The 27514-nt window shown below is 28.2% G+C and overlaps 1 protein-coding gene across 1 annotated transcript in view; it reads left to right on the top strand.

Annotated features, from left to right (window-relative positions):
- Positions 1-27514, top strand: part of LOC123294568 — a 190754-nt gene that overhangs the window by 126791 nt on the left and 36449 nt on the right. The window contains exon 6 of the mRNA XM_044875640.1: positions 5-169. Within this exon, the coding sequence (XP_044731575.1) occupies positions 5-169 (165 nt within the window). The remainder of the gene's footprint in view (positions 1-4; positions 170-27514) is intronic.

The following is a 27514-nucleotide window of genomic DNA, read 5'->3' as shown; positions in this document are numbered from 1 at the left end:
ACAGCTAAAAAAAGTCCGCCTTTAACGTCGTCACCACGGACAACATCAAATAATGATGCATCGTCAAAACGATTTACACGCCAGTCACGCGTATTATATAATGGCGCCGGCGTTAAGACAACAAGTTCTACAAATTCCGTCGCCGCCACAAATAATAACATCACTAAGGGTATGTACCAATTACTGTTTTTTCTCTTATTATTTTAATTTTAAACGCACAAATGAGATTTTACATTTTTTTTTTGTTCTTTCTTTATAAACAATTGTTAATTTAGTAAGAATTATAGTTGAAACGTTAATGTACAAAAAAATGTTACTAGCAGATACCCGCCCGCTTTGCTGGGCAATAGCTCCTTTTGAAAACAAAGACTATCACGTGATAGCTCTCACTTATCCCCTCTTTTGTTCACAATTTTATGGATTTTAATTTTTCTAACTTTTTTGAAAATGAAGTTCTGTCCATTATACTCGCTGACATTGTAATTTTCTATAAGTCCAATCATTAAATTAATCTGATTTTTATACTTTTTGGATCAAAATTTCCCCATCCATCGAGTTTCATCAAATTCCAAAACAAAATTTTTTGCGTTTTTCTTGATTTTTTCAAACGGGGACGTCAATAAAAAATTTAATGAAACTCAATATATAGGGTATTTTTGACCCAAAAAATACAAAAATCGAGTGCATTTGTGGACTGATCGAATAGTTTTTGAGATACGGACTAAAATCGATCCAAATATTGCGATATCTCAGAAACTCGGCATCCAATCATTAAATTTACCTGATTTTTATACTTTTTGGATCAAAACTACCCCATCTACCGAGTATATTTGCTTTTGGGTTGAAATGTAAAAACACAACCAAATATTTCCAATGCATTCAACATTCGTATTGATTAACATTATCAATTCTCTATGAAAAAAGCTTTTGAAAACGATCTGTATATAACATTAAGTTCGTATGGAACCCATATATATGATAACATATATATAAATACTTCACATATTTGAATCGAACTTTTTTATTTTAATAAATTAACTATCGAATCATGTTTTCAATTCAATTATTGATTTATTACTTGTACAATTACAACTATACAAAATATATTGAGTTAGCGTTAGCTCAGTCCATTATCACCGCAGACTAACACTTTTATTAAATTTATTATGTATTTTATATATTTTAAATGAAATTAACTCTTCCATTATAACACTCAATAAATAGAATTATATGTGTGTTATATATACAACAGACATTATAACGTTGACTAATAGGTTTTAAGAATGTGGAGTCCTGGTCACGGAATTAAGCACATAAGTGATAGCTAGCGAAAAACTGACATCACAGCTGGAAAGAATAACCCAAAATTAGTGGGCTTCAAAAAAAATTCCAATATGATCGGATCAGATTTGCCTGTGCTATCAAGAAAATAGAATTTTTGAACTTTATGACGTCATCAGAATCCAAAAAATTTAATTTTGCTCTATCACATCCAAATTTTATCCAATTTTAATAAACCATGTATGTAATCCTACTATATTTGGGCCATACTTTTCAAATTTGTAGGCATAATTAACCTAGCTATAATATGTTTCAAGAATATAGAGCCCTGGTTCCGGAATTCGGCACATAAGCGATAGCTAGCGAAAAACTGACATCACAGCTAAAAAGAATGACCCAAAATAAGTGGGTTTCAAAAAAAATTCCATTAAAATCGGATCAAATTTTGCCTGTATTATCAAAAAAATAGAATTTTTTAACTTTATGACGTCATCAGAATCCAAAAAATTTAATTTTGCTCTATCACATCCAAATTTTATCCAATTTTAATAAACAAAGTATGTAATCCTACTATATTTGGGCCATACTTTTCAAATTTATGGCCAAAATTAACCTAGCTATAATGTGTTTCAAGAATATAGAGCCCTGGTTCCGGAATTCGGCACATAAGCGATAGGTAGCGAAAAACTGACATCACAGCTAAAAAGAATGACCCAAAATTAGTGGGTTTCAAAAAAAATTCCGATAAGATAGGATCAAATTTGCCTGTGCTATCAAAAAAATCAAATTTTCCAACTTTATGACGTCATCAGAATCCAAAAAATTTAAATTTTAATAATTAATTTTAATTTAGCTCTAATTGGTTTTAAGAATGAGGAGTCGTGGTCCCAGAATTAAGCACATAAATTATAACTAGCGTTAAACAGACATCACAGCTGATAAAAATAAGTTAATTTTATGATTTTATGTTTGCTTTACGTATAAAACATACGTTTTGTTTTGTGCCTTTTTTCTTATGCGTCGGTGGCTAGTGCCTTCTTTGCCACACCCTAGTTACGGACCTGGATAAAGGAATAAGAAAGATATCATATAGACAGCAAAAAACACGCTATAGAAATAATTTATTTGATTATACCACTCATGGCCAAAAAACCTTCTATACTTTAAGCCCCTATTATAATGCATAATCAGTAAATGTGTAATCAAAGAATGAATGTTTCTGCTCAGACCTCAGACATATTAAAACACGAGTAATGTGTAAATTGTGTGTATGTTTATAATAAAACATTATTATAAATTTATTTTTTTATTTTGATTGAAATGAACTGGAAATCTCATAAAAATTAATGATATCCATCTTATAATGGAATCGGATGGAATAGACAACATTACTTAACTGCAATATCAGTCAGGCTTATGTGTCTAGTCTAAAAGAAAATAAAATAGAAAACTAATTTATTATTGTGAACTTTAAATTCCAATTAAATAAAAAAAATAAAATAAAATTCATTTCACTCATTTAAAACATTATTTACAAAAAAAAAATAAAAATGTTTACATGTTTTTTTAATTAATATAAATTAAATTAATATGGTTTTAATAAAATATTACTACAGACTAAATTCATTAATTTATAACATAAACATTATACGATTTAATGTATTTAGTATTAGTTTTTTTAAATGAGGTCAAGAGCAAACGATATGTTGGGGGGAGGGTTAAACTGCATCGATCGTAGCAATTTTATCTTTTAAAATGTGCAATAAATTATTATTTTTATCCAAAATATGACAGATTACATTAAACGTCAAATTAAAATTATTGAAAAATAAGTGAAAACAAGCAATTGATTGAGTTAATTGTTGAAATACCATGTATAGACAGTGTTGATGACCCAATCGTTTGTTTTTATACGTCATGTAAAATATAGAAAGATATCTACTCTTAGATAGCCACACATGCACACATGTCACACACATATAATTGATATTCCTATATAATACATACTATATATAGTTTGCGTCTAATTTGCGACCTCACGGGTAACCAGTTTTCTACAGGAAATGTACCTGGTAATTAATTCAATCTGAAACCATAAAATAATTGATTTAATCGGTTCGTAAAATTCTAAAAATCTTGTGAAATAATATATTAGTTTATTTTATGAATTTTGAATTTGTCGTTTAGATTTGGTCCCCATAAATTTTTCATACCGCCTTTTTTTTTTTTTTAATAATAGAACACGCCCACTTATGCCCACTGACATGAATTGTACTCATGGGATATCTATATTATTTTCTTGGATGTTCCAGATAAATCTTTGCCTATATTATTCATTATAATAAGTTAGTAATTTTCTTTAATTATTCACAAAGAAAAGACAATTGTTTTAGTTAATTAATGCAATAAAAATAATTGTTTACTTATGAGAATATTAACAATTGTTCATTAAAAAAATTAAAACTGATAATCACAAAACATATGGTGTGAACGACTACCATACGTCGTCCTCTATATCCAAACTCAATCTTTGTGATGTCCCTAAATTAGAGAGCAGATGAAAACTGGGATACAGGATAGACCTCTAAGTCCTTTGGTGTTATTTGAATAAAACTAATATAAAAAAGTTACTCAAATGAAAACTAATTATAACAGGAAAATATCAGAGCATATTGATGATTTTTTGTAATCTTTAATTAAAGATTCAATTTGGAATTTAGGAATTTGGATTAGTTGTAGCGCTTTAGTTCAACAACAATTTGGAACATAGTACTATTAATAAACTTAGAATTTTTTGGTTCTTACGAAAAAATTGTTTGCGTAGTGTTTTTACTTCTATGACAAATAAAACTACAAAAAGCATTTGAAGTTATAACAATGTATTCATTTCTTCAAATATCAATTGATATGTGCGCTTATGTAATTTATAATACAACACAGTGTATGAAGTTGCCTATACAATAAAAACATTGAGTTTCTAAAGTAATTGTTTATTATAAATACTTTGTAATTTAAAAGATTTCAAGTATATGAATAAACGAACCTTTTTCCTACGAAAAACTTGTTTGCTGGGTGTATTGACTAGTGATTTTTTTCATTGGCTTCAGAAAATTATCCTTAAAAATTGTATATGGTTTAAAGCGGAACTTTTTAGTGAAACCTTTGCTATTACAAAGTATTTATAATAAACGATTACATTAGAAACTCAATATTTTTTATTGTATAGGCAACTTTATACACTTTTCTGTATTATAAATTGCATAAACGCACATATCAAATGATATTTGGACAAATCATTGTTATAACTTTATGATTTTTTTGTTGTTGTTGCATTGTACTTTATGTGAATAATTGTTAATGGGATTATAGCATTAGCTAAGCCAGTTTAAAAAATTTAATTCATGTTTTTGTTATTGCCTTTATATATTAAAGAAAAAAACTTATTAAATCGTAGTTATTCTCCTGATTTTCGATCTCTAAACGAGTATTATGTTAATTATACTCACTTAAAAATGATTAAACAGAAATATTTTTTTACCAAACAAACTTATCGATTTATACTAATATCGTTGGCAGATTCCTTCAATAAAAATGGACAATGTAGGCTTTTTATGTTTCCAATTCTATATAACTTAATTAAAGTGATAAGTACTCAATAAAAGAGACATTAAACGTATTATTTAATTCAATTTTAATTCATCTTTTTTTATCTTCACCAGCACCAATAAATTAATACTTCTATAAATAAATCGATTGCTTACAATTAACATTTGTATTATTTATTAAATATGTACTCCATTAATTGTTAATTAATCAAATTAATTAGAATTTAAATGTTATTAAATAAATAGTTTATTAATATGAACAAATTGAATACATTTCACATAAAGTGCTTTCTCTTTGAATCTTTATAACATGCACAATTTCTTAATTAATCTTCTTTTTTGTTTTACATTGATAATTTAAAAAAATATTAATATAGGGTTTTCCATTAAGAAGTGTCATTTTATAGTTCGTACCATTTTTATACTGTTAAGGCTTTTATCTTTCGATAAAAATCAAATCTAATCAATAGAACATGTTTTGGTTACACACTAAAAATGATTTTTCGAACTCTGGCCGCTAATTCATTAAATACGAGAACAAGCCACTGTTCTCGTATTTAATGTTCTCTACTTATGACATACAAGCGTAATTAATTAAAATGACAAATTAGTTTTAAAAAATATACGAGTGACGAGTAGTGTGACAACAAACATAGCGTATACATCTATACTGAATAGGATCGTAGTTCAATAATGCGTATTGATAAACGCGTCAAAAATCATAGCGGGAAAAACAAGTAGTATTGCGACATCTGCAATGTAGTATGGGATTCAAGACCATATTATTGTCGAGTTGAACTTACTATATTTAAATGTAGCCAAAGTTTTTTATACCATACAATATTGTTAATAACGAGATATATTATGGAGATACTTTTTGAGTCTCTATATCATACCAGCATTGTAATAAACGCCATGCATTTCTTACCGTGTACCTTTTAACAATATAACGTCATTCAAAGAAATTCGTAGAAGAACGCAGAAATCTCAAAACTCGGTTTCCATAAATTCGAAACTCGCGCCACAGTTAAAACTTCATTTTTCTTTATTAACAAATTTTGTATCATTATAGGCTTATGCCGCGGTCTACAATTAAAATGACAGCAAAGAACACTGTTTTTGATTGCTTCTTCATAACATATGAATTAAAATAAAAACATAATGTAATCTGTTGTTTTAATTAACAATTATAATTTGAATAATGAATAAAATAAAATTAATTGGGTATATTTTTTAATAAAATCTGTATTTTTATAAATAACAAATGCACATAACTAAAACTAATAATAATAATAATAATATAAATAAGTGAAAGCAAATATGAAAAATTTAATTTTTTTTTATATTTTTATTTATTATTATAATTATTACATTATAGTTTTTAAGTTAATACTTACTTGTATGATCAGTGGAGAGAGTGTTATCAACTTCTTGATTCGATTCATAAAAGGATTTTATTTACTTTTAAGAATAGCATCTCTAAACTTCCGAGAGTAATAGTTTTAAAATAAAAGTATACGCCATTTTAACATTTTAATTTGATAAGTATTCTATTAAATTAACTTTTCCCATTTAATTTAAATTTGTCGAGCTAAGAGAATTATATACATGTTTGACCTGGAGTTATTTGAAAAATCAACTCTTGCTTATTTCTATGTTGCTACAATATCGTCCAAAATTTATTGAACATATTCGCGATAGGATTATATGAAATTGTAGTGAAATGAGGTATAATTTTTGTCTATATTGTACCACCAAGCTGTGAACACATACAACACTCAGTTGGTGATTAGGGGTGTCAAAGTTTGATCGCTATGTGTGTGTGTGTGAATCTGTCTGTCTGTCTATCTGTGGCATCCTAACGCCGAAACGGATGAACCGATATTGATTTTTTTATTTCGTTTGAAAGATAATTTAATGGTGAGGGTTCTTAGCTATGTTTCAAGTACGAGTTTGGTCTTCCATAGTTGTTTTTAGAATGACTGAACAGTTTTGTTTTAAATTACTGTAGTTTTTTTGTATTCCGTTTATTTAACGAACAGTTTAAGCACATTATCGTTATAATTTTATTTTAAAACACCGAGTATCGTAGGGCAAAATGATTTTCCCAATACTTGGTTGGCAGTTTTTTATATGGGAAGATCTCACAAGTATTATGTATACAGATTATACCCTTAAAAGTAATTTCTCATTAGCATGAATAGTTGAATTAAAAATTTGTTCATCTCTCAGAGCTCAGACAGATAAAATAAAAACCCATCGGCTTCTTTTATAACTTTTATAATATAATATACATAATAATAAATGAGACATAAATTATTTTAATTAAAAATTCAATCAATTAAATATTACAAATACATGATTATAAAATATAATACTTTCTCTTACTATAAAAAGAAAATATCAACAAATCAAGTTCACATTATTCAGAAAAATCATACAAAAAAAAACAATTAATTTCTCACAAGTTCTCCTTTTATGAGTTTCACATAATACGTAAACAGTAAAATTATTGTCATTGTAAAAACCATAAAAATGTTTTACATAATTAAAAATGATCCGAAGATAAAAATTAAGAATCTCTTGATTTTATAAAGAGGTTTGTATCATTTTTTTCAAATATTGATAATGGTTCTCGTAAGAGTATTGTGATTGTAAGAGAACTAATTATAGTCGTAGAATTTTAAACAACTTATTGTACACAGTATATATTCTATGAGAAACAGCTGAATGGTATAGTATATATAAAAATTATATCTTATATCAGTACAAGCTTATATACTCTTACCTCGCATAATCCAAAACTATAACTGCTACAAATATTGAAGCAAGACAACCGAAAAACTTTTCATTCTTTTTTACAAAGAATTAAAAACAATTAGGCTTTTCCCAAATTTTTCCGAATTGATTATCAAAATCCGGTAGATTAACCCCACTATTAGCTTTATTAATGATTGTTTTCGTTAAGTTAAGTGTAATTTTCTGAAGAATGTCAAAAGAAATATGCAATTTTTGTCTCTCCTGAAAATTTATAAGCAACGTTACAGTAATTACAATCGGGCTAACATTGATTTAAATGTGGATATTAATTGTTGAGAATGGCCCAGTGTTTTTTATAAGCATCGAGTGATAACATCGTTTCAAACTTCGATTCCAGATATCAACCTGGTCCCCAATTTTCACCCAAGTTACTTTCATTGTATTACTATTTCCGGAATATTTTACTACTTATTTTATTATCAAACTACTGCACTAATTTAGATAAGATTCTTATTTGTTTACTTAATTGAATTAAATATTATGTTGTTTATTTATTTTTTTCAAGAAAACTTAATTATATTTTAATATATGCAATTTTAATTAATTATTAATTAGTTAATTTCTAAAAAAAAAAAAAATCAACAAGAATAAAAATCAAATGTTCATTAAGCGAAAACAAGGTTAATTAGCATTATTTAATAATATTTTTAAATTCTTTGATGGAAAGCATCAGTGTGTGAATAATATTATCTAGTGTGCATCTTTTTATCAAAATTATAACAATATTAATCAAATACGGAAATATTTTCATCATTTTACTTTAACATCTTATTTATTATTATTAGGTATTATCTTTTATTTTTGATAACACTTAATTAGGAAGTCTTATTCTAGGGTTCTCACATAAAACCGACAATTATTGGTCATTTTCCTGAGAGAACTACGATCAATAAATTTAAAAAATAATAACTGAACAGAAAAAAAAAACTATTTAAACAGTCATTATGGGGAATATTTGATTCGGTCTAGGTTTTAATGAGTGTCGTCTGCTATGAACGCTATGTGAACTACTGGACTTGTTTTTTCTTTCCAGTTTTTATTTAACGAAGTCGGGTTTATTGATTTTTTAAATGATACCCCACTTAACATAGTTCGTTGACTTCCATTTTCAGCCTTTGTATGTATTTATGCTTCGTCCTTTGTGGAGCTCTAGAGACCAAATACTTGAGCCGATTTTAATGATTCTTACGTCAATGGATTTGTCTATTTAATAACTTTTTAATGATATCCCACTTAACATAGTTCGCCGATTTTCATTTTTTGTATTTTACACATTATGCGTCTGGTGATCGCCATATTGAATTTTTATTACTGCCATATCTTCTGTGACCCGGGCAAGATTAAAACAAATCCATTGACGTAAGAAGCATTAAAGTCAGCCTACGTGTTTGGTGTCTAGTGTGCCACAAAGGAACACGCATAGATACATATAAACACCTTACTATTCCTTTGCGCAGTCGGGTAATGAAAAACTAAATGCTATCATCTTTAGGGGATTCCTAGAGATACACTAGGAGTGGCAAGATTTAAAAGATTATCCCTTGGAATTTTGATGCCAGATAAGATTTTCAAGACACAGTACTTGAAACATACGTGTTTTGTAACATGATTTCGCGGAGAGAAACGAACCATTGCCATACTTTTAGATTTCTTGGCTAAAAAAATAGGAAAAATTCGAAATAGCGTTTAAAGGGTAATGATGTTTATGATAGCATTCATTAATTGTTTTGAGGAAAATATTTACATCTTAAGAGTAATATGACTTCCAATGTAAGAAAAAAGAGGTTTTTTCCATTATTTAGGGACAAATATCTCAAAAACGGGTTGTAATAAAAACTTGGAAAAAAAAACAAATTTTATTTGCTTAGTGTAATTTATATGAAACAAGTTTGGAGTTGCATTTTAGTGACACTACCGCACATGGGAAATCATTTATTTGTTTACAAAATAAAATTGTTTTGCAAGATATATAAAAGTAATTTATGTCGCATGTTAATGCTAGTTAGTTATATAAAGATTGACATTGAAAACCGAGTAATGAATTATAAAAATAAATTGACAGGACAGATAAAAGAGACATTTTTGTACTTTTCCTCACTTTCTCATAGAAAGAGAAAATTTCTTTAGATATATACATACACTATTCTTATCAAATAATACAACGGTTTTTATTTTGCAACTTATGAAAAGATGTAATTTTATTTTCTAAAGTAAATATTTTTTTAAATAATTTTATTAATCCGCAGCTATGAAATTAAATACAAAGAAAATTAAATTATTAAATATATGATTTTAATGAAAAAAAAAGTATGAATGCTGGCATACGTCGATTATGTTCGATGTAGTGTGAATCAAGGGCAATATGCGTCTTTGATATTCTGTAACTTTATTCTTATATACAATTTTTTAATTTTATTTATTCTTTATTTTCAGGTAAGCAAATTTTTCTTCCATTTAAACAATCGAATAACGTAAGTAAATTTAGTCAAATTTTTTGTTTTTATTTTTTAACGAAAATGTTTTTCATCCAAATTTTATCCAATTTGGATCAACCAAGTATGTAATCCTACTAAATTTGAGCCATACTTTTCAAATTTGTGGTCAAAATTAACCTAGCTCTAATAGGTTTCAAGAATATGGAGTCCTGGTCACGAAATTCGGCGCATAATTGATAGCTAGCGAAAAACTGACATCACAGCTGGAAAGAATAACCCAAAACTAGTGGGTTTCAAAAAAAATTCCAATATGATCGGATCAGATTTGCCTGTGTTATCAAGAAAATAAAATTTTTGAACCTTATGACGTCATCAGAATTCAAAAAATTTAATTTTGCTCTATCACATTCAAATTTTATCCAATTTTGATAAACAAAGTATGTAATCCTACTAAATTTGGGCCGTACTTTTCAAATTTATGGTCAAAATTAACCTAGCTATAATATGTTTCAAGAATATAGAGCCCTGGTTCCGGAATTCGGCACATAACCGATAGCAAAATTGACCTTGCTCGATTAGGTTTCAAGGATATGGAGTCCTGGTCCCGGAATTACGTACATAAGTGATAGCTAGCGAAAAATAATTATATTTTGTATTATTCTGTAGTCACTTTTGGTACGGAATACTCAGATATGATATTTTCATTGAATCATATGTATTCAATTGAAACTCATCATCTTTAATTATTTTCCAGCACATAACAATAAATACGAAGAAATAATACCTGCCTTTCACTGTATAAAATTTATTTAATAGTAGGAGAGTCGATTATAAAAAATGTTCATGTTATTCATTAACGAATGATTTTTTCTCGATCTCCTAGACAGTAATTATGTTCTTATCGGTCGTATTTCACTTCGGGAAGAGCAACTTTTGTGGCTTGCATTTTGGTAGCACAGTATAGTCGGAAAAGGAGTACATAAAATAGCCATTCTTAGAGAGTCCTCAATAACAGCCCTGATTTTGATTTTTTTTTTTCAAAATGATTTTTTGTATATTATTTAAAATCATCAACCTTTCAGAGGAAGGGAATAATCTGAAGGGAGATAGGCAATGCCGCGACTGATATATATACACCGTGTTCTGTTATTAACTGCAGAAACCTAACTTTTCAAAATAAGCTCATCAAGAGCAACAAAAAAACTCTTTTCCAAATTTCGATCTGAGCCTCAATTTGGGAGCTACAGGTATGACAAAAATTGATAAATTTGATTATTCATTGGCTGTCATTCGAAAACCAGTAGCCAATAATAATCAGAAGATATTAGTAAATTTTTTTTAAATAATATTCAACTGAGGTAGGGATTTTTAAAAATTATAACATGATTTGATTCGATTATATTATTTTGCAAAAACATTGAATTATTGTACTTAAACAAACAAACTATGTGTCAATGGGTGTGGTTTGTTTGCTTAGGTCCAATGATAAATTGTTTACTTATAATTATTATTATTTTTCTCAGAATAATAGAATAAAAATATTTAAATTATAAAAAGTGGGACAATTTAATATTTTATAAATTTTTTGTTTTTTATTATTCTGAGAAAATAATAATACTTATAAGTAAACAATTTATCATTGGACGTAAGCAGGCAAACCACACCCATTGTCACATAGTTTGTTTGTTTAAGTACAATAATTTAATGTTTTTGCAAAATAATATAATCGAATCAAATCATGTTATAATTTCTAAAAATCCCTACCTCAGTTGAATATTATTTAAAAAAAATTTACTAATATCTTCTTATTATTATTGGTTACTGGTTATCGAATGACAGCCAATGAATAATCAAATTTATCAATTTTTGTCATACCTGTAGCTCCCAAATTAAGGCTCAGATCGAAATTTGGAAAAGAGTTTTTTTTTTGCTCTTGATGAGCTTATTTTGAAAAGTTAGGTTTCTGCAGTTAATAACAGAACACGGTGTATATATATATCGACGCCCAGCCTAAATCGCAAATGATAGAAGTTTGAAACTTCGAGAGGATATTGATTTTATACAATAGGTATCACATAAGAAAGGATTTTTCGAAATTCATCCCCTAAAAAGTTGAAATAGGGGATGAAAGTTTGTATGAAAATATATACAAACTGTCATTATTGAGTTCACCGCTTAACCGATTCAGGAATTTTTTTTACATTTAAAATTTTGTTCTATCTCTAACGATATAAGACCCATTGGATCTATGTTCCTCATTTTCGAACTTAGCCTCACTTTTTACGTCCTGAGTACATTATAATTTCATTTGATATCTTTTTTCGCTTTTGAGTTATCGTGTTGGTAGACGTACAGCCGGAAATGAACCAATTAGATGATTTTATGAACACCTATACCAAAATTTTGTTCATAGCATCAATATTTTAGGCGTTACAAACTTGGGACTAAACTTAGTATACTTTGATGTATTTCATATATACATAGCATAAAAATTACGACAGCATATAAAAAATTTGTTGCCTTGGGGCTTAAAATATTGATTCTTGCATAGAAAATATTCATTACCTCGATATTACTTCGAAAAACTCCAGAAAGGTGAAAATATTTCTTTTGCATATACTCAAAATAATTGCATATTAGATTTTGTTGAGTATGGATCATTAGTTGCAATAAATCGGAAGTGAATGACAAATGAAGAATGATAATTGATGAATTATAATAAAAATGCATAGTTTAGATTAACTAGGTAACATAGTTTAGTTTTAGCAACTATATTAACAGTTTATTAGTAAAAAAAATAGATAGCAAAAATAACTGAAGATAATACAAACATAGGGTGTTTTATTTGGTAACTAGAGCGTCAATAATTGGGTGTATCAGCAACGTACAAATATACGAATCTTATATTTTTTTATTAAATACAAATTAAACCATCCATAGATATAACAAATTTATCATACAAATCATGTACTACAAGTATCACGATATCATGATTATACTTTTGTTAGTTAGGCACAGGTACGGCACATCACTTAAAGAGCGGTAGATTTTAACAGAAAATACAAGTGAAAACAAACAATTGACTGAGTTAATTGTTGAAATACCATGCATAGTCAGTGTTGATTTCTTTATCACATTACACATATATACATGTGACACATACATAACTGATAATCAAGTATAGTACATATTATAAAATTTCCGCCTAATTGGCGCCTTCGCGGGTAAACAGTGATGTTTACGAAAAAATGTTTCAATCAAAAGTTGTTTAATTTTTGATAAGGAACATTTTTTACATTTAAACTTTTGTTCTATCTCTAACGGTTTACAAGATGGGTCTTACGGATCCAAGACCCAATTGACCTATGATGCTCATTTACGAACTTGACCTCACTTTTTACGTCCTGAGTACGCTGTAAAAATTTCAGCTCGATATCTTTTTTCGTTTTTGAGTTATCGTGTCCACAGACGGACGGACGGACGGACAACCGGAAATGGACTAATTAGGTGATTTTATGAACACCTGTGACACAATTTTTTTCCTAGCATCATTATTTTTAAGCGTTACAAACTTGGGACTAAACTTAATATACTATGTATATTTCATGTATACATGGTATAACAAATGAAATTTACAAAATTTAAAAAACCCTCGATCAATTTTTCGACTACTGAACCCTAAGTACGCAACTTGAAACGTACCCTTTTCCTTGGTTTCTTCTCTGAACTGAACCGATTTTGAATATCATCGCCTTTTTTAAAGTTTTTTTCGGGTACGGAATCCTAAACTCGCACTTGAAACATAGCTAGGAACACTCTCCATTAAATTATCTTTAAAACGAGATAAAAATAATTCAAATTGGTTCATCCGTTTAGGCGCTACGATGCCACAGACAGACACACACATAGCGGTCAAATTTAATAACACCCCTTTTTTGGGTTCTGGGTTTGAAAACAGCCCTTTTTACATGGTGTGGTATATGAAGAAGCCGTAATATATCTTGGTTTTTAGTCAAGTGTCAATTTTTAATGAGTTTGTCAATCTCATTATTTATTAATTTAAATAAAACTGTGCATAAAATTGAAAAACCGATATATACAAATTCAAAAAGAAACGCAAAAATTAAACTATTCTAAGTGTTATTACTATAACATTACATGTAATTCACATTCACATTCACATGCTATAGTTAGAACACTTAGAATGGTAATCAATTAGTCACCATTTTATAAGTAATAGATCAAACAGTATAGGGTAGAGAAGAAGCAGGAATATAATTTTAAGTGACATCTGGAGTCTGTGGCGATCAACTATTAAGTTTGTAGGCCTTTGCGGGTATGACTATTAAGTTTAACTACTTTGCGGGGGCGACTATTATCTATTAAGTTTAAAAGCCTTACTCGGTAGAGGCGCTGAAACTCGTATACTACGATTTTACATTAGCTCATATGGACTGCTTCTCCTCTACCCTATGCTCTTTGTAATAGATAAGTACTAAACAACTTTTGTATATGGAACATTTTTTCATAAAAGTTACTAAATGCGACGCAAAATCTTATTCGTATTCGATTTTCGTTGAATTTATTAAGTTTACGGAAAAATGTTTCGAGCAAAAGTTTTTAGTTACTTTAAAAATAATACGTCTGTCCTTTAAAATTTTCGATCGTGGACTATATCCGAGCCCTGCGCTAAGTAACACCTATATCGGTCTCTATTTCCAGTATTCAAAACGTCAGACTGTATTCATTAATTCAATTTTTCTATTAAAATCTACCGGTCTAATTACAACTTAAAATATCTTTATTTTGATTTAATGAAATTATACAGACACGCTTTTAATGGTTTTAGATAGTTTTTTTTTGAAATCGAAATGTTGAATTGTAAATTTGATTTTAATTATAGTTTTAAAGCAAGCAAAACTATCTGCTAGTGGTTTTAATAAATAGCTTCTTTTGGACAATTAGAACTACAAATGAAAATAACTGAATTATTTGTTTAAATATCCTATATTTACAAAGACGATTGACTTGGTTTTTGGTGAAGTTCTTTCAGTTCCTTCTGTAAAATAATTTAATAATGATCTTTATTGGATACTTTCTGAACAAACCCTATGATGGACCCTGTGGATTATGTCGAACTTTCTGTAGTTTGGCGTAGAATTCGTTTATGGATCTTAATTTTCCAAAGAGCAACTTTTAGATGAATGCATTTCTCGTATAAATTTGTATTCTTTGATTTGTATATTCGAAAAAAACTGTGGACCTCCATGCAAGAGTCGTTGAGGAAAATGGGGCTTAGCCTAGAATAGTTTGCTATCCTCCATAAACTACGTGGCGTTATGTTATTCTTTTTGGAACTCCTCCCTCCCTCGATGTGGCCCACCCTTACTTTAATCCCGCCTCCCAGATGGAACCTAGTTTTTTTTATTAAGTCAAGAGGACATTTTATTTTTTTTGAAACACTGCCATCACTTTTTCAGATATTTCCCTTTAACAGAAGCTAAAACACTGCAAAAATTAGATATGTCATTTATGAAATATACAGTGTGTTTCAAAAAACGGTACTTAAATTTACATTAAAATTTATATTGTTTAGATCAGGCTTTCAATTTTCAAGAACACAAACAATTTTAAAATTAATTTTATATTATTATCACTCTAGATTAATTAAGTAAATTAAAATAGTCTTGCTTGGTATGTAGTCTTTGATTTGTTATGTAAAATATTTTCGCCGTGGAAATTTGAATATTCAAATTTTCCCCCTATGTTGGTTTTACATTTATTTTCTGTTGATCAAATGACACAATTTTTTAAATTTTATTAACTAGTATGGTATGAACGACTTGCTCTCAAAATTAAAACATATTTCGCAATGTTTGGCATAAAAATCAATACACAGTATAGTAACCATTTATGGAAAGGTATTTTAACTAGAAAATTTACAATTGCATACGTTCAATTTTATATGTGAGATATAATAAACGTGTCTAAAGAAATATATACTCTACGAAATTTTCAACAAATACTTCTGAAGAAGGAAATGAACGTCGTTGAGCTATAACTGATCTTGACTCCTTGACCCTCTTCTCTTGGAGACCAAACAGTCTTTTAACCGACGGTTATCGACAGTAAAACGCACCTTCTTTTATTATTTGATTTCGGATTCTCGATCTCAAAATTCACTACGCTCGAAATAAAGTTTACATCCCTAAAGATATATACATTTCAAAATTTCATGTCGATTTATGCCATTTTTTTGTTCCTCGTGACATTTTGTTATCGATTATAAAATATATTAGATCACTAATTGGTCTAATTGATCCAACATGATTTTTGGGGATTCTAGGAACAAAAAAGCTTTAAATAGAGAGATGTGACCTTTTGGAATTACATTGTCGATATAATAATGTGATATCTATACTCCCAGTAATTGTTCTCTTATAAAAGGGTCAAACATCGAAAAATTCTTTTTTTAGATTAACTTGGCCATTTTACAGTAAAAAATGCATGTTTCCTTACAAAAGCAGGTCCTTATTTTAACTTTTTTGCCATTTGAATCCTTATGCCTGTCGTGTCCTCTTCTGCCAGGCTATATCAAAGTTATTTAGACAAAATCGTGGGTGTTGCGAAAAAAGAATAGGGAATTTTTCTAGCGACGAACCTTTCCAATTTGCTTCTTTCTATTTGAAATTGCATCTGACCAGCTAATACACTCTAAAAATTACATGTTGAAGAGAGTACCTTCATCTACAATACCTGAGGGTGATTCTATGTACATTAGAGCGTGTTTTATGGTTCATTATGATATTGTATCATAAATCACACGTCTTGTAATAGGGATCACGTATTTTTATCGATAGTTGTTCAACAATTTACCTCTATTTAAAATTGACATAATGTTATGACACAGAGATACTTTTAAAAAATGCCTTTAAAACACATTAATCCTTGGTACTACATTCTCCCCAATAAATGTATATGAAAACTATTTAAAGTCTTGTTAAATACTTTCTTAATAATAATTTCCTTACTGAATTAATTAAATAACAATTGAAGCAATCAATTGATATAACATGTTTACAAACTATTTATTTAATTCCATTATACACTCCTATATTTATTGAAATCTTTGTTGCATATATTTATGTTTATATTTATATTTTACTTTAGGTCATAAAAGAAAAATATTACATATTAAATGTTATTGAACTACTACTGGTGTTCAATAGCCGTAAAAGAAATCTATAAATCTTTATTTATTTGCTATATGCATACATAGACAGACATGTCATATTTAAATGGTAAAAAAACTGATTTTAAAAGAAACGGAACTAAAACAGTAAAAAAGGGAATAATATTTTTATACTATTGATTGTAATCATACCCTTGACTCTGAATCAATTTAAGAAAAAGACTTGAAAAGATCGAAAATTGAAAATTCATTCATATTAAGCTAAGACAAAGATTTTCGTAAAATGATAATTATGGAAACTTGAGACTTTGACGTCATTTTTTACTTTGTTATCCAAAAAAAGTTTCGTATTTTCAATAGGGTATTATCGTTAGTCAAAATAAATCATGAAATTTGAAAAAAGTTAAAATTTATGTAAAAATATACTTAAATATTCTGATTTCGAGTCATAAAAGCACTTTTTTCTTTTAAAATATTAATATTAAAAATCGTAATTTTTAAACTGTATATAACGTGACCTAAAACGAGGGTAAGCCTTGCTGTGATGTCATAGCGGTATGAACCATAGACCATCAGTTAGTTCAGTGTAGTCATTTGGGTATAATATATACATAGATAAGTATTGATATTTATTATAATCAAATGTCTATGAATAATATCTGTCAAACTTATTTGTGTTATTTCCTATAGTGATATTCATATTACGTCATCAAATTGGATGCCCGCGTTTTTGACAGTTTAAAAAAGGTTTAAAATTTAATTTATGTTTTTGGAAAGAAAGCGTGTCTATTTTTCCGAAATAAATTTTTGGTGACTTTTTATTAGCAAAATCAACATTTTGAAGTACTTTTTCAAAAATAGTGGAATACCCTATTACTTTAATTGAACAACCTTAGAGGAGTGTGGTATAAGAATTATCGTATAGGTTTTATGTAACTGAATTTGTTTACGAAGAGAATTTGTTTCTTAAAATACTGAATTAAAAATTGAATGAATTGAATGATAAATAAAATAACCTGAAGCCACCAATGTAGTATAATTTCACAAAAATGAAATATATATAATTGGTTTTTAAAACCCACGTATATGAATTTATTTTTGATCGTAACTGTCACTAAATTTTAAGTACGCATTTAAGAAGAATATGTATTTATTAAAATTAGAAATTTTTTAACCTCTATAAGTCCTCTATAAGACTACGAATTTTATTTACAAATATTTCTTAATTCGTTTTAAGTTACACAACTCGAAGCATCGCAAACAAGTGAAATACTTTACCAAATTAAGCGGTGGTGATTGTTTCATTTTTTTAATTACTTAGGATATTCCAATATCGAAAAAATGAAAATGATCCAAATTTGAAATTATATTTATCAATTAATCAATCTTTTATTCGTCTTTTGTGAAAAGACGAAAGAAATTCATATTGATTCTCCGAACGGTATCGGAGAAATTATCTATCAAAGTCAGTATTTTTACCAAAAAAAGTTTTTCATTTTTATGCACATTTCTTAATTTTGGTATGATTATAAAGCTTTAAACTTGAGAAGGGTGGATGATGTAAATAGTAACATTTTTAAAAGCACTGACTAAAAAGCCAACATTTATTACGACTTCTTTCTATCTCACCATGTAAAAAGGAATCTATCTATTTGTTGTGTGCGTAGTCATGGTAGGGACAATAAAATCGATGCCAACGCTTCCAGCTGTTATGACAAACATGTAATTCTTTACATGTTAATGTTACAGAAAAAGTCAAATTAAAATTAATGAAAAACGCTAATTAAGTAAACTTAATGTATTGAAAATTGTGAAAATAAGAAATCAAATTGCACAAATATTATTTTTTAAATGTTAATCATAATTATTTATTTAAAGTGACACAATAATATTAAATTTTCAATGTAAATGATAAATGCAATCCATACAATTATATATGCATCTATACAATTCTATAATTAAAGTAGTGTATCGTTACCATGGAAACGAAACTCACGCACGGAGCGAATACCACCATTTAAGCCGTACACAGAATCCACTTGTTTATATTCGCTTCGTGTGTGAGTTTCGTTTCCATGACAACGATACACTACTTTAATTATAGAATTGTATGGATGCATATACAATTGTGTGGATTGCATTGAAAACTTACATTTAAAATTTAATATTCTTGTTTCACAAATTTAAATAAATAATTATGATAATTTACATTTGAAAAATAATATTTGTACAATTTGATTTCTTATTTTCACAATTTTTAATGCATTAAGTTTAATTAATTAGTGTTTTTCAATCATTTTAATTTGACAGTTTCTATATCATTAACATGTAAAGAATTGCAAATTAGTCATAACAGCCCCCTTTATCTCAAAAATTTTTCACTTAAAGCGCTGGCATCGATTTTATTATCCCTACCATGACTACGCACACAACGAATAGAATGCGTATTTAAATACTTATTATTTGACACATAAAATTTCAGTTATCTGGTAACACTTTCGTTTTGGTATCGAAACAGCGTAAGCTACAGACACATTTCTTTCCTTACTGTAGGGGAGGATGGCATAAAGTAACAAAATCAACATTTTTGCATTTGGAGACCACGTTTATCGACGAATACTTATGTAATTACATTATAAGTGATTGGGCAAAGATTCCTAATCATTTTTAAAAAAACATTTTTATCGGAATTGGCTCTGCTTATACCACTTTTATGCCTCAACACTCTGTATTTTTCGATAATTTTAACAACTGTCGATAAAAACTATGGGACTCTGGTACATGATGTGTGACCATGCCCATTTCAATGATAACCATTGCTTGTTTATATGTTGTATATGCAGGTCGTGTGATATTCTCTCCAGATGTTTTCTTCTGTAGGTTTAATTACATGAAATTTTGAAAATCTCCTTTGTAAAATATTCAAATAAATTTTGGAATTATTTTACCTTTTTTTGGAGAATTACAAAATCAAATTTTTTATTCAAATCATTTTTTTGTCATTTCGTAGAAAAGACATGGAATAGGATTATTGTAGGTACAAAATTCTAAAAATATAAGGAAAGATTTCTTCATCATCATAATTTTAGTTGTCTTATAGATAATAGATGATTGTGTTTAAACTCTTTTATTGAATGAATAAATAATAAATGATATGATGATACCACGATACTAAATTACACCGGTAATTCTGTGGGAGGACATGTTTTTTTTTTTATATTTTAAACAATAATATCAGACTAGGTATTATTATTACATTTCCAGTATTTAGAAAGTGCACATATACATTAAAGATACATCACACTGAAAACAGAATACAGATTACCCTACCTTAGTTAATATAACTTAACAAGTTTAGTTTGTGTTTTGTTTTATAGCTGTTAATACAAAAAAACAAAATTGATATCATGAATTAACAAAATTTTTAATTATTTTTTTGAAGACACTTAGTGTGTGACAAGTTTTAGTGTGACTGTGTCCAAAAAATGGGTCCATTACATAAAATTGCATCATTTTTTAATACAAGTACATTTGATTTAAATAACAATAATAATAATAATAATAGCTTTGAATCATCTTCGGCGTCTTCGACAAGTAGTTATTTCGATGATGATGAGTTTGGTAGTACAACATCGATTCATGATAAGAATAGTGTTAAACGTGTTTTTAATAGTGAATTACATTTAAATTTATTTCCACATGAAGTTGATAAATTTCGTACAAAAACTAAAATTTGGACATCTATGAGATTACCAAAAAGGTTTCGAGGTAAGATTATCTGGAATTTTTATTAGAAGATATTAAAAAATTTAAAAATTTTATTTGCCATATTTAATGTTGTTTTAAAATACTATACAGTTTTTGCGAAATGACTTAAAAAATAATTCCTACGAACCGAATATTGAATCAATTTCGATTTAAAGGTCGATTCAGATTGAATAAACCTGTAAAATATTTAAGAAAAATGGCAAACATACGTAGAAAATGATAAAATAGTCTAACAAAGTTTTGTTTTTCCCAAGTCCGAATTTTTGCAAGCCAAGTATTGCTATATAATTAGCAAAAGATAAAAAAATATTTTTTGAAGTTTACTATATCATCCATAATAATTATTTCGCAAAAACAATTAGAGGCAGAAATCACAATTTTTGAATTTAAATAAGAAAGTTTGTACTTCATGAAATACTTTTTCGAAACTCGAAATTGTCTATAAATCGATTGAAATTCATATTATTCGCTAATAACTTTTTTAATGATTTGTCAATCGATTAAAAATGACATTTATCTGATGCCTTGAAATAATCTGTAAAGATTTTCTAATCAATTTTAATACGTTTTCTAAAGATCGGATAATGCAATAAAAATTTTAAAACATAAAATAGATATTTCAAATGTAATAAAATTCGATTTGCTGTTAGGTGTAAAAACGGGTTCAGCACATCTTGGTAATACACCAACTGTTTTATATTAAAAATTAATTGCAATATTTGTATTAAAGAATTAATAAAAGTCAATAAAAATGTATTTTGATTTTTAAATTGCAACTTTCACACATTTATTATAATTTTTTGGTTGCAAATAAAGGTCAAACACCTGTTTATATTAATTAAATGTACCGTGTGTTAATTTGCCGTGATGGCTAACACAAGCAAGAATTAAATTATCATCATCGATTTCTCCGCCAATTGCGAGCCTATTTTGAAACTCTTTTATTTGAAAGTGAAGTACTCTCGAAGTTTTTCCATAATTTTTTCATCAAAATCGGTTTAGTTATTTATCGGTTTAGTCAATTCATGTAAATTAAAAATTTTTTTCATAAATGGAACCGACGAAAAATGCACATAAAAATAAAGAAAATAATAAAGTATCAATTCCAATCAATATTTTCATTGTGAGTAATTACGCTTTGAATCGATTTTTAGCTAAAGATATGTCTAGCGTCGACTTCAAAGCGTAATCGTATTACAAGAATTATTGATTGGAATCGGCACTATTATTATTATTTACTTTTCTTTGAAACCCCCCTCCCCCCCGATCTAAAAAAGGAGTGTTAGAAGTTTTACTGCTATGTTTGTGTGTCTGTCTGCCTGTCTGTGGCATCGCAGCGCCTAAACGAATGAACCGATTGTGATTTTTTTGGTTTCGTTTGAAAGATAATTTAATGGAGAGTTCTTAGCCATGTTTCAAGTGGTAGTTAAGGGTTTCGTAACTAAAAATTGGCGATGATCTTCCAAATCGGCTCAGTTTGGAAAAGGCTTTAAGGAAAAAAGATAGATATGGTTCAAATGCGAGGTTAGGGTTAGGGTTTTTAAAGTTTGTAAATTTCACTTGTTTAGCTTTGAATTAATGTTTTCGACATGATGTTTTTCTTTTGCGTGATAATTTTAGTACACAACGTACGTAGAAAACGCGTGCATGATTTGATATTTTTATATAATTCTAGATCATATAATAATTCTTCATGTTATCTTTGCTCATGTAACAAAAACTTTGAATATTCATATCAAGACAAGAGACATATACGTACATGTACGTAATAATTATAATTATTTAATTATTATTATTTAAAATAAAAGCGAATTTTAATTATTATTATATGGTGATAAGCTAAAACCTAAACTAAAAAAAGAACTCTCACTTATTAACGTAATAATAATATAATGAATTGATTGGGAATCATAACAAAACCTGTTTTGTTATGATATCTTACATTATATATTCATATTCAAATTACATTCAGAAATCTTTTTATAATATAGTAGAATCTCAATAACTTAAACCTCGGTAACATAAAAACCTCTGTTACTTCAAAAAATACTATGTTCCCTTCCCATCAGAGCCCAAAACCTCTATAACTTAAAATACGCAACCTCTATAACTTAAATAAATAATCTCTGTATAAGCCCTCAGTAACTACATAGAAACATGTACATACCTCTATATTAACTAGGGTACATAGAAACATGTACATACCTCTATATTAACCTTTACCTAACATAGACCCTTGATAACTTAAAACCTCTATAACTTAAAATATTTTGTGTTTCCCTTGGACTTTAACTTATCGAGGTTCTACTGTACTAGTCAAATAATGATAATACAACTGTTGTCTTTAGTTTTTTGTATTTTATTGTAAATAAATTATAATATTGTAATAAATTTCTCTAGTTTATAATGAAAACATATTATTGTTGAGAAAATAATTTACTCTAGGCAACAAATTGAAAATGGTGAAAAATATACCTATATATCTGCTCTTAAAAATATGTGCCATAGCTCGTTGAATTCGGAATGAAATTTAAAAAAGATTCTTAAAGATAAGCAAATTTCCAATAAAAAAACTCCCACTTCACTTATCTTCATTATTTATCATTTTGATTTTACGCTGAATATAGGTCTCTGCGTCACATTTTTAGGTTTTTGTAGTAGTTTTTTGTAGAATTTTTTTAGATATTAAATATTACTTTAATAAATTGGCAGTACATAATCGGTGTGGTACTACTGAAATCGTGTGAGTATGATCCCTGTAGTCCATACGACTAACTTCCCAGAGGGGGACAAACATTAAAAAAAAGTTCTTGTTAGCCTGTATAGATTATTCTCGAACATGTACTGCATCTTATGCTGGAACGATCATTATCTCCAAAGTTAAATGATGTGTTTTATCCACTTTTCAGATTCAGTTCATTCAGTCTTTTCCAGTTTTTTATTACCATTAAAAAATGGCTCAACTAATTATGCTGATAACTCTTTCGGTTCTTAAATACGCGTCGAATAAGCCTAGTGACGTGTTAATGTCATAACTGTTTCGCTAAATAATCGAGGCGGAAGAATCCAAACGAACATACGCACATACGTACACACACACACACACAGGCATCACATTGAAAACGAAAACTGAAGATTTTCAAAACGGGTCCCACTATATTAACTTCTTCTAGGAAGTTAAAAATTCTCGATTTAATCATAATTTAATTTGTTTAATGTTTTTCAAATTATAGTAGAATATCTGATAGAGCCGCACTGTATTAAAATTGAGCATTGTATGTAAATATATTAATTTAATACAGGAAGTTCATGTTTTGGAAATGTCATCTATATTTCGTTATACACGAAATGAAAACAACTCCATTAATAGCAAATTCGATATATGTTCAGAGTAAAAGTTAATTATTTAAAATTCCCCTTAAACTAAATGAAAATTTACTTAGAATTTATTTATTTAAAGAAAAATAAATAACATATTCATCATTAAATACTACCGAAACAAGTGTAAAAAAATAAACAAAACATTTTAATTAGTTGTACTTAAAAAATTGTCTTATTTGAATTCTGATTTTCTGGAACAAAGGATTAGTGAAAACTGAAAGGTCTACGATTCCCTAGCGAATGATACCTTAGACATTGACAAAAGTAGAAGGAATTATTCTGTCAATAGAGTGGATTAAGAATATTTTTTGTATCATTTTTATACCATGTTTATGAAACATGTCAAGGTATACTAAGTTTAGTACCAAGTTTGTAACGCTTGAAAATATTGATGCTATGAACAAAATTTTGGTATAGGTGTTCATAAAATCACCTAGTCTATTTCCGATTGTCTGTCTGTCTGTCATCTGTCCGTTTGTCATCACGAGAACTCAAAAACGAAAAGCGATATGAAGCTGAGGCCGAGTTCGTATATGAGCATCATAGGTCAAGTAGGTCTTGGGTCCGTAGGACTAACCTTGTAAACCGTTAGAGATAGAACTAAAGTTTAAATGTAAAAAATTTTTCTTTAAAAAAAAATAAACAACTTTTGTTTGAAATATTTTTTCGGTAATTTTTTCGGGTAAACACTGTTTACCCGTGAGAGCGCAAACTATGCGCAAATTGTATAGTATGTATTATATGAAAATATCACAGCTATATGTGTGTGGCATGTATGTAGGTGTTATCAATAGTGTCTATACATGGTATTTCAACAATTAACTCAGTCAATTGTTTGTTTTCATTTGTCTACATTATCATTTTTTTAATAAAAGTAAGAAACGTCTGGCGAAGTGGGCAAGTAACTGTTAGTAATTTATACATATTTCATTAATTTATTATTACAAGTATTATTGATAGTTTTTATTTTTTTGCACATTACTTATAATAAAATTGATATTTCATTTGAATGACTTGAAATCAATTTAAAATGTATGGATGCGATAACGTTGCGTTGTTGTGCATGACGCCATGATAGATTGTTTCAATGATGATGAGTGGTGTAAACATATGTAAACACATTAACTTGAACATATTATAATATAAAAGTGAAAATTAAAATAACATACACATCCCGTACTTAAATTATGTATAATTTACTTAAAACTTAACTACAGCAACCATGATGGCACAACGTACCACTTTTAATCAAAATGTACCATATTTTGTTATTTGACAAGTTTATTTTTCTTTTACACAGTAATTGTAATTCAATTTTTCTCAATTCAATGTTCCCAACTATTTTATATTACCCTTTCAACCCTCCGTGCAAGCGGCTAAGGGTGCCAAAAATTTTTGAGAAATTTTAAGAGTTTACTAATGATCATGATAAGATATTGGAAAAACGCCTTAGATAGCGTAAATTTGTGTTTTTTAAGATGTTTTAAAAATGAAAAGTGAGAGAGTGATTGAAATTTTTACAAACAAATGAAAACAGACAATTGACTGAGTTAATTGTTAAAATATAAGGTATAGGCAGTGCTAATTACGTAATCGTTAGTTTTTTACGCCATGTAAGTAAAGAAAGATAGTCACTCTAAAAGATAGCCACAGTCTTGTATCTATAAACATAACTGATATTCCCATATAGTAAGTTCAAAAAAAATGTTTCAAACAAAAATTGTTTATCTCTAACTTTTGATCTATCTCTAACGGTTGAAAAGACGAATCTTACGGATTCATTACCCAATTGACCTTTGTTTCTCATTTACGAACTCGATCATACTTTTTACGTCCTAAACACGTTCTAAAATTTCCCATTTGATATATCTTTCTGTTTTTGAGTTTTCGTGTTGACAGACAGACAGACAACCGGAAATGAACTAAATAAGTGATTTTATGAACACCCATACCAAAATTTTGTTCGTATCGTCAATATTTTAAGCGTTACAAACTTGGAACTAAACTTAGTATACCTTGATTAGTATACCTGAACTAAACTTAGTATATGCATGACTTCAAAATTTAGCAGGACGTTCCTTATTATTTAAATAACGAACTGTCAAATTTTGAAAGGTTTCTCATAGAATTGAAATTCTTCTTTACATTCTTAATCGGAAGGTTTCCTCTTGGTCGTATGCAAATCAGTCATCAAAAAAAAACCGAGACACTTCAAAGTAATTGTAAGAGTAACCTCAAATTGTGAATACAGACCTGATTGTGCTTATATGGAGGTTGTGTACTATTTATACCGGATTTAAAAAAAATAATGTGGATGGTACCACATAATGCATTAAACAAATTTCATATATAAAACAGGAAATGTAAAATTAGTGAATATAATAATTTGTTAAATTTTTTAATATTAAAGATTAATTTTTTATGTATTTGACTTCTTTACATGTACAATGAATGAATTTATTAAGGTCTGGTGATGTTACTAATTTCTTGCATTTTTAAATTTCAAGAAAGAATCATTAACCAGAGAAAGGAAATAAAATGCATTTTTGATTATAAGATGATGGTTTAAATTTTAATCAGTTTATTTTAAGATATAAAGGTTAATTATCATTAGTAATTTGTAACGGTTTTTTAGTGTTCATTCTTCAGGAATGTTCTAAATGAACTACAACCTAATGTAGCAAAAATTTCCTGTTTATCATTTAAATGCAAAAACATACCTGCGCAGAATTTCATTAATATTAAGATTCCAGTAATCATAGCGGAGACGTGAAAATCGTGATTTTTTCGAAAAATGTAAAACCACTATTCAACTTGTTAGTGGAAGCCTTAATAATGTTTCCTGAGAGAGCGTTCGTAAACTGTATGGCTCCACTTCAGCCTCTGTGGAACATTGGAACATTTACCTTTTGTGGTAAAAACGTGACAATTGAGGACATTGATATGTGATCACCTTATTTACGGTTCATACCAATTATTTTAATTTATTGATCAGTTTATGATACTATCTGACTGTATCAACGTTTTACGTT

Source organism: Chrysoperla carnea, chromosome 3 (genome assembly GCF_905475395.1).
Source record: "Chrysoperla carnea chromosome 3, inChrCarn1.1, whole genome shotgun sequence".
NCBI classification, from domain to species: Eukaryota; Metazoa; Arthropoda; class Insecta; order Neuroptera; family Chrysopidae; genus Chrysoperla; species Chrysoperla carnea.
This window is presented reverse-complemented; position numbering and strand designations above follow the sequence as displayed.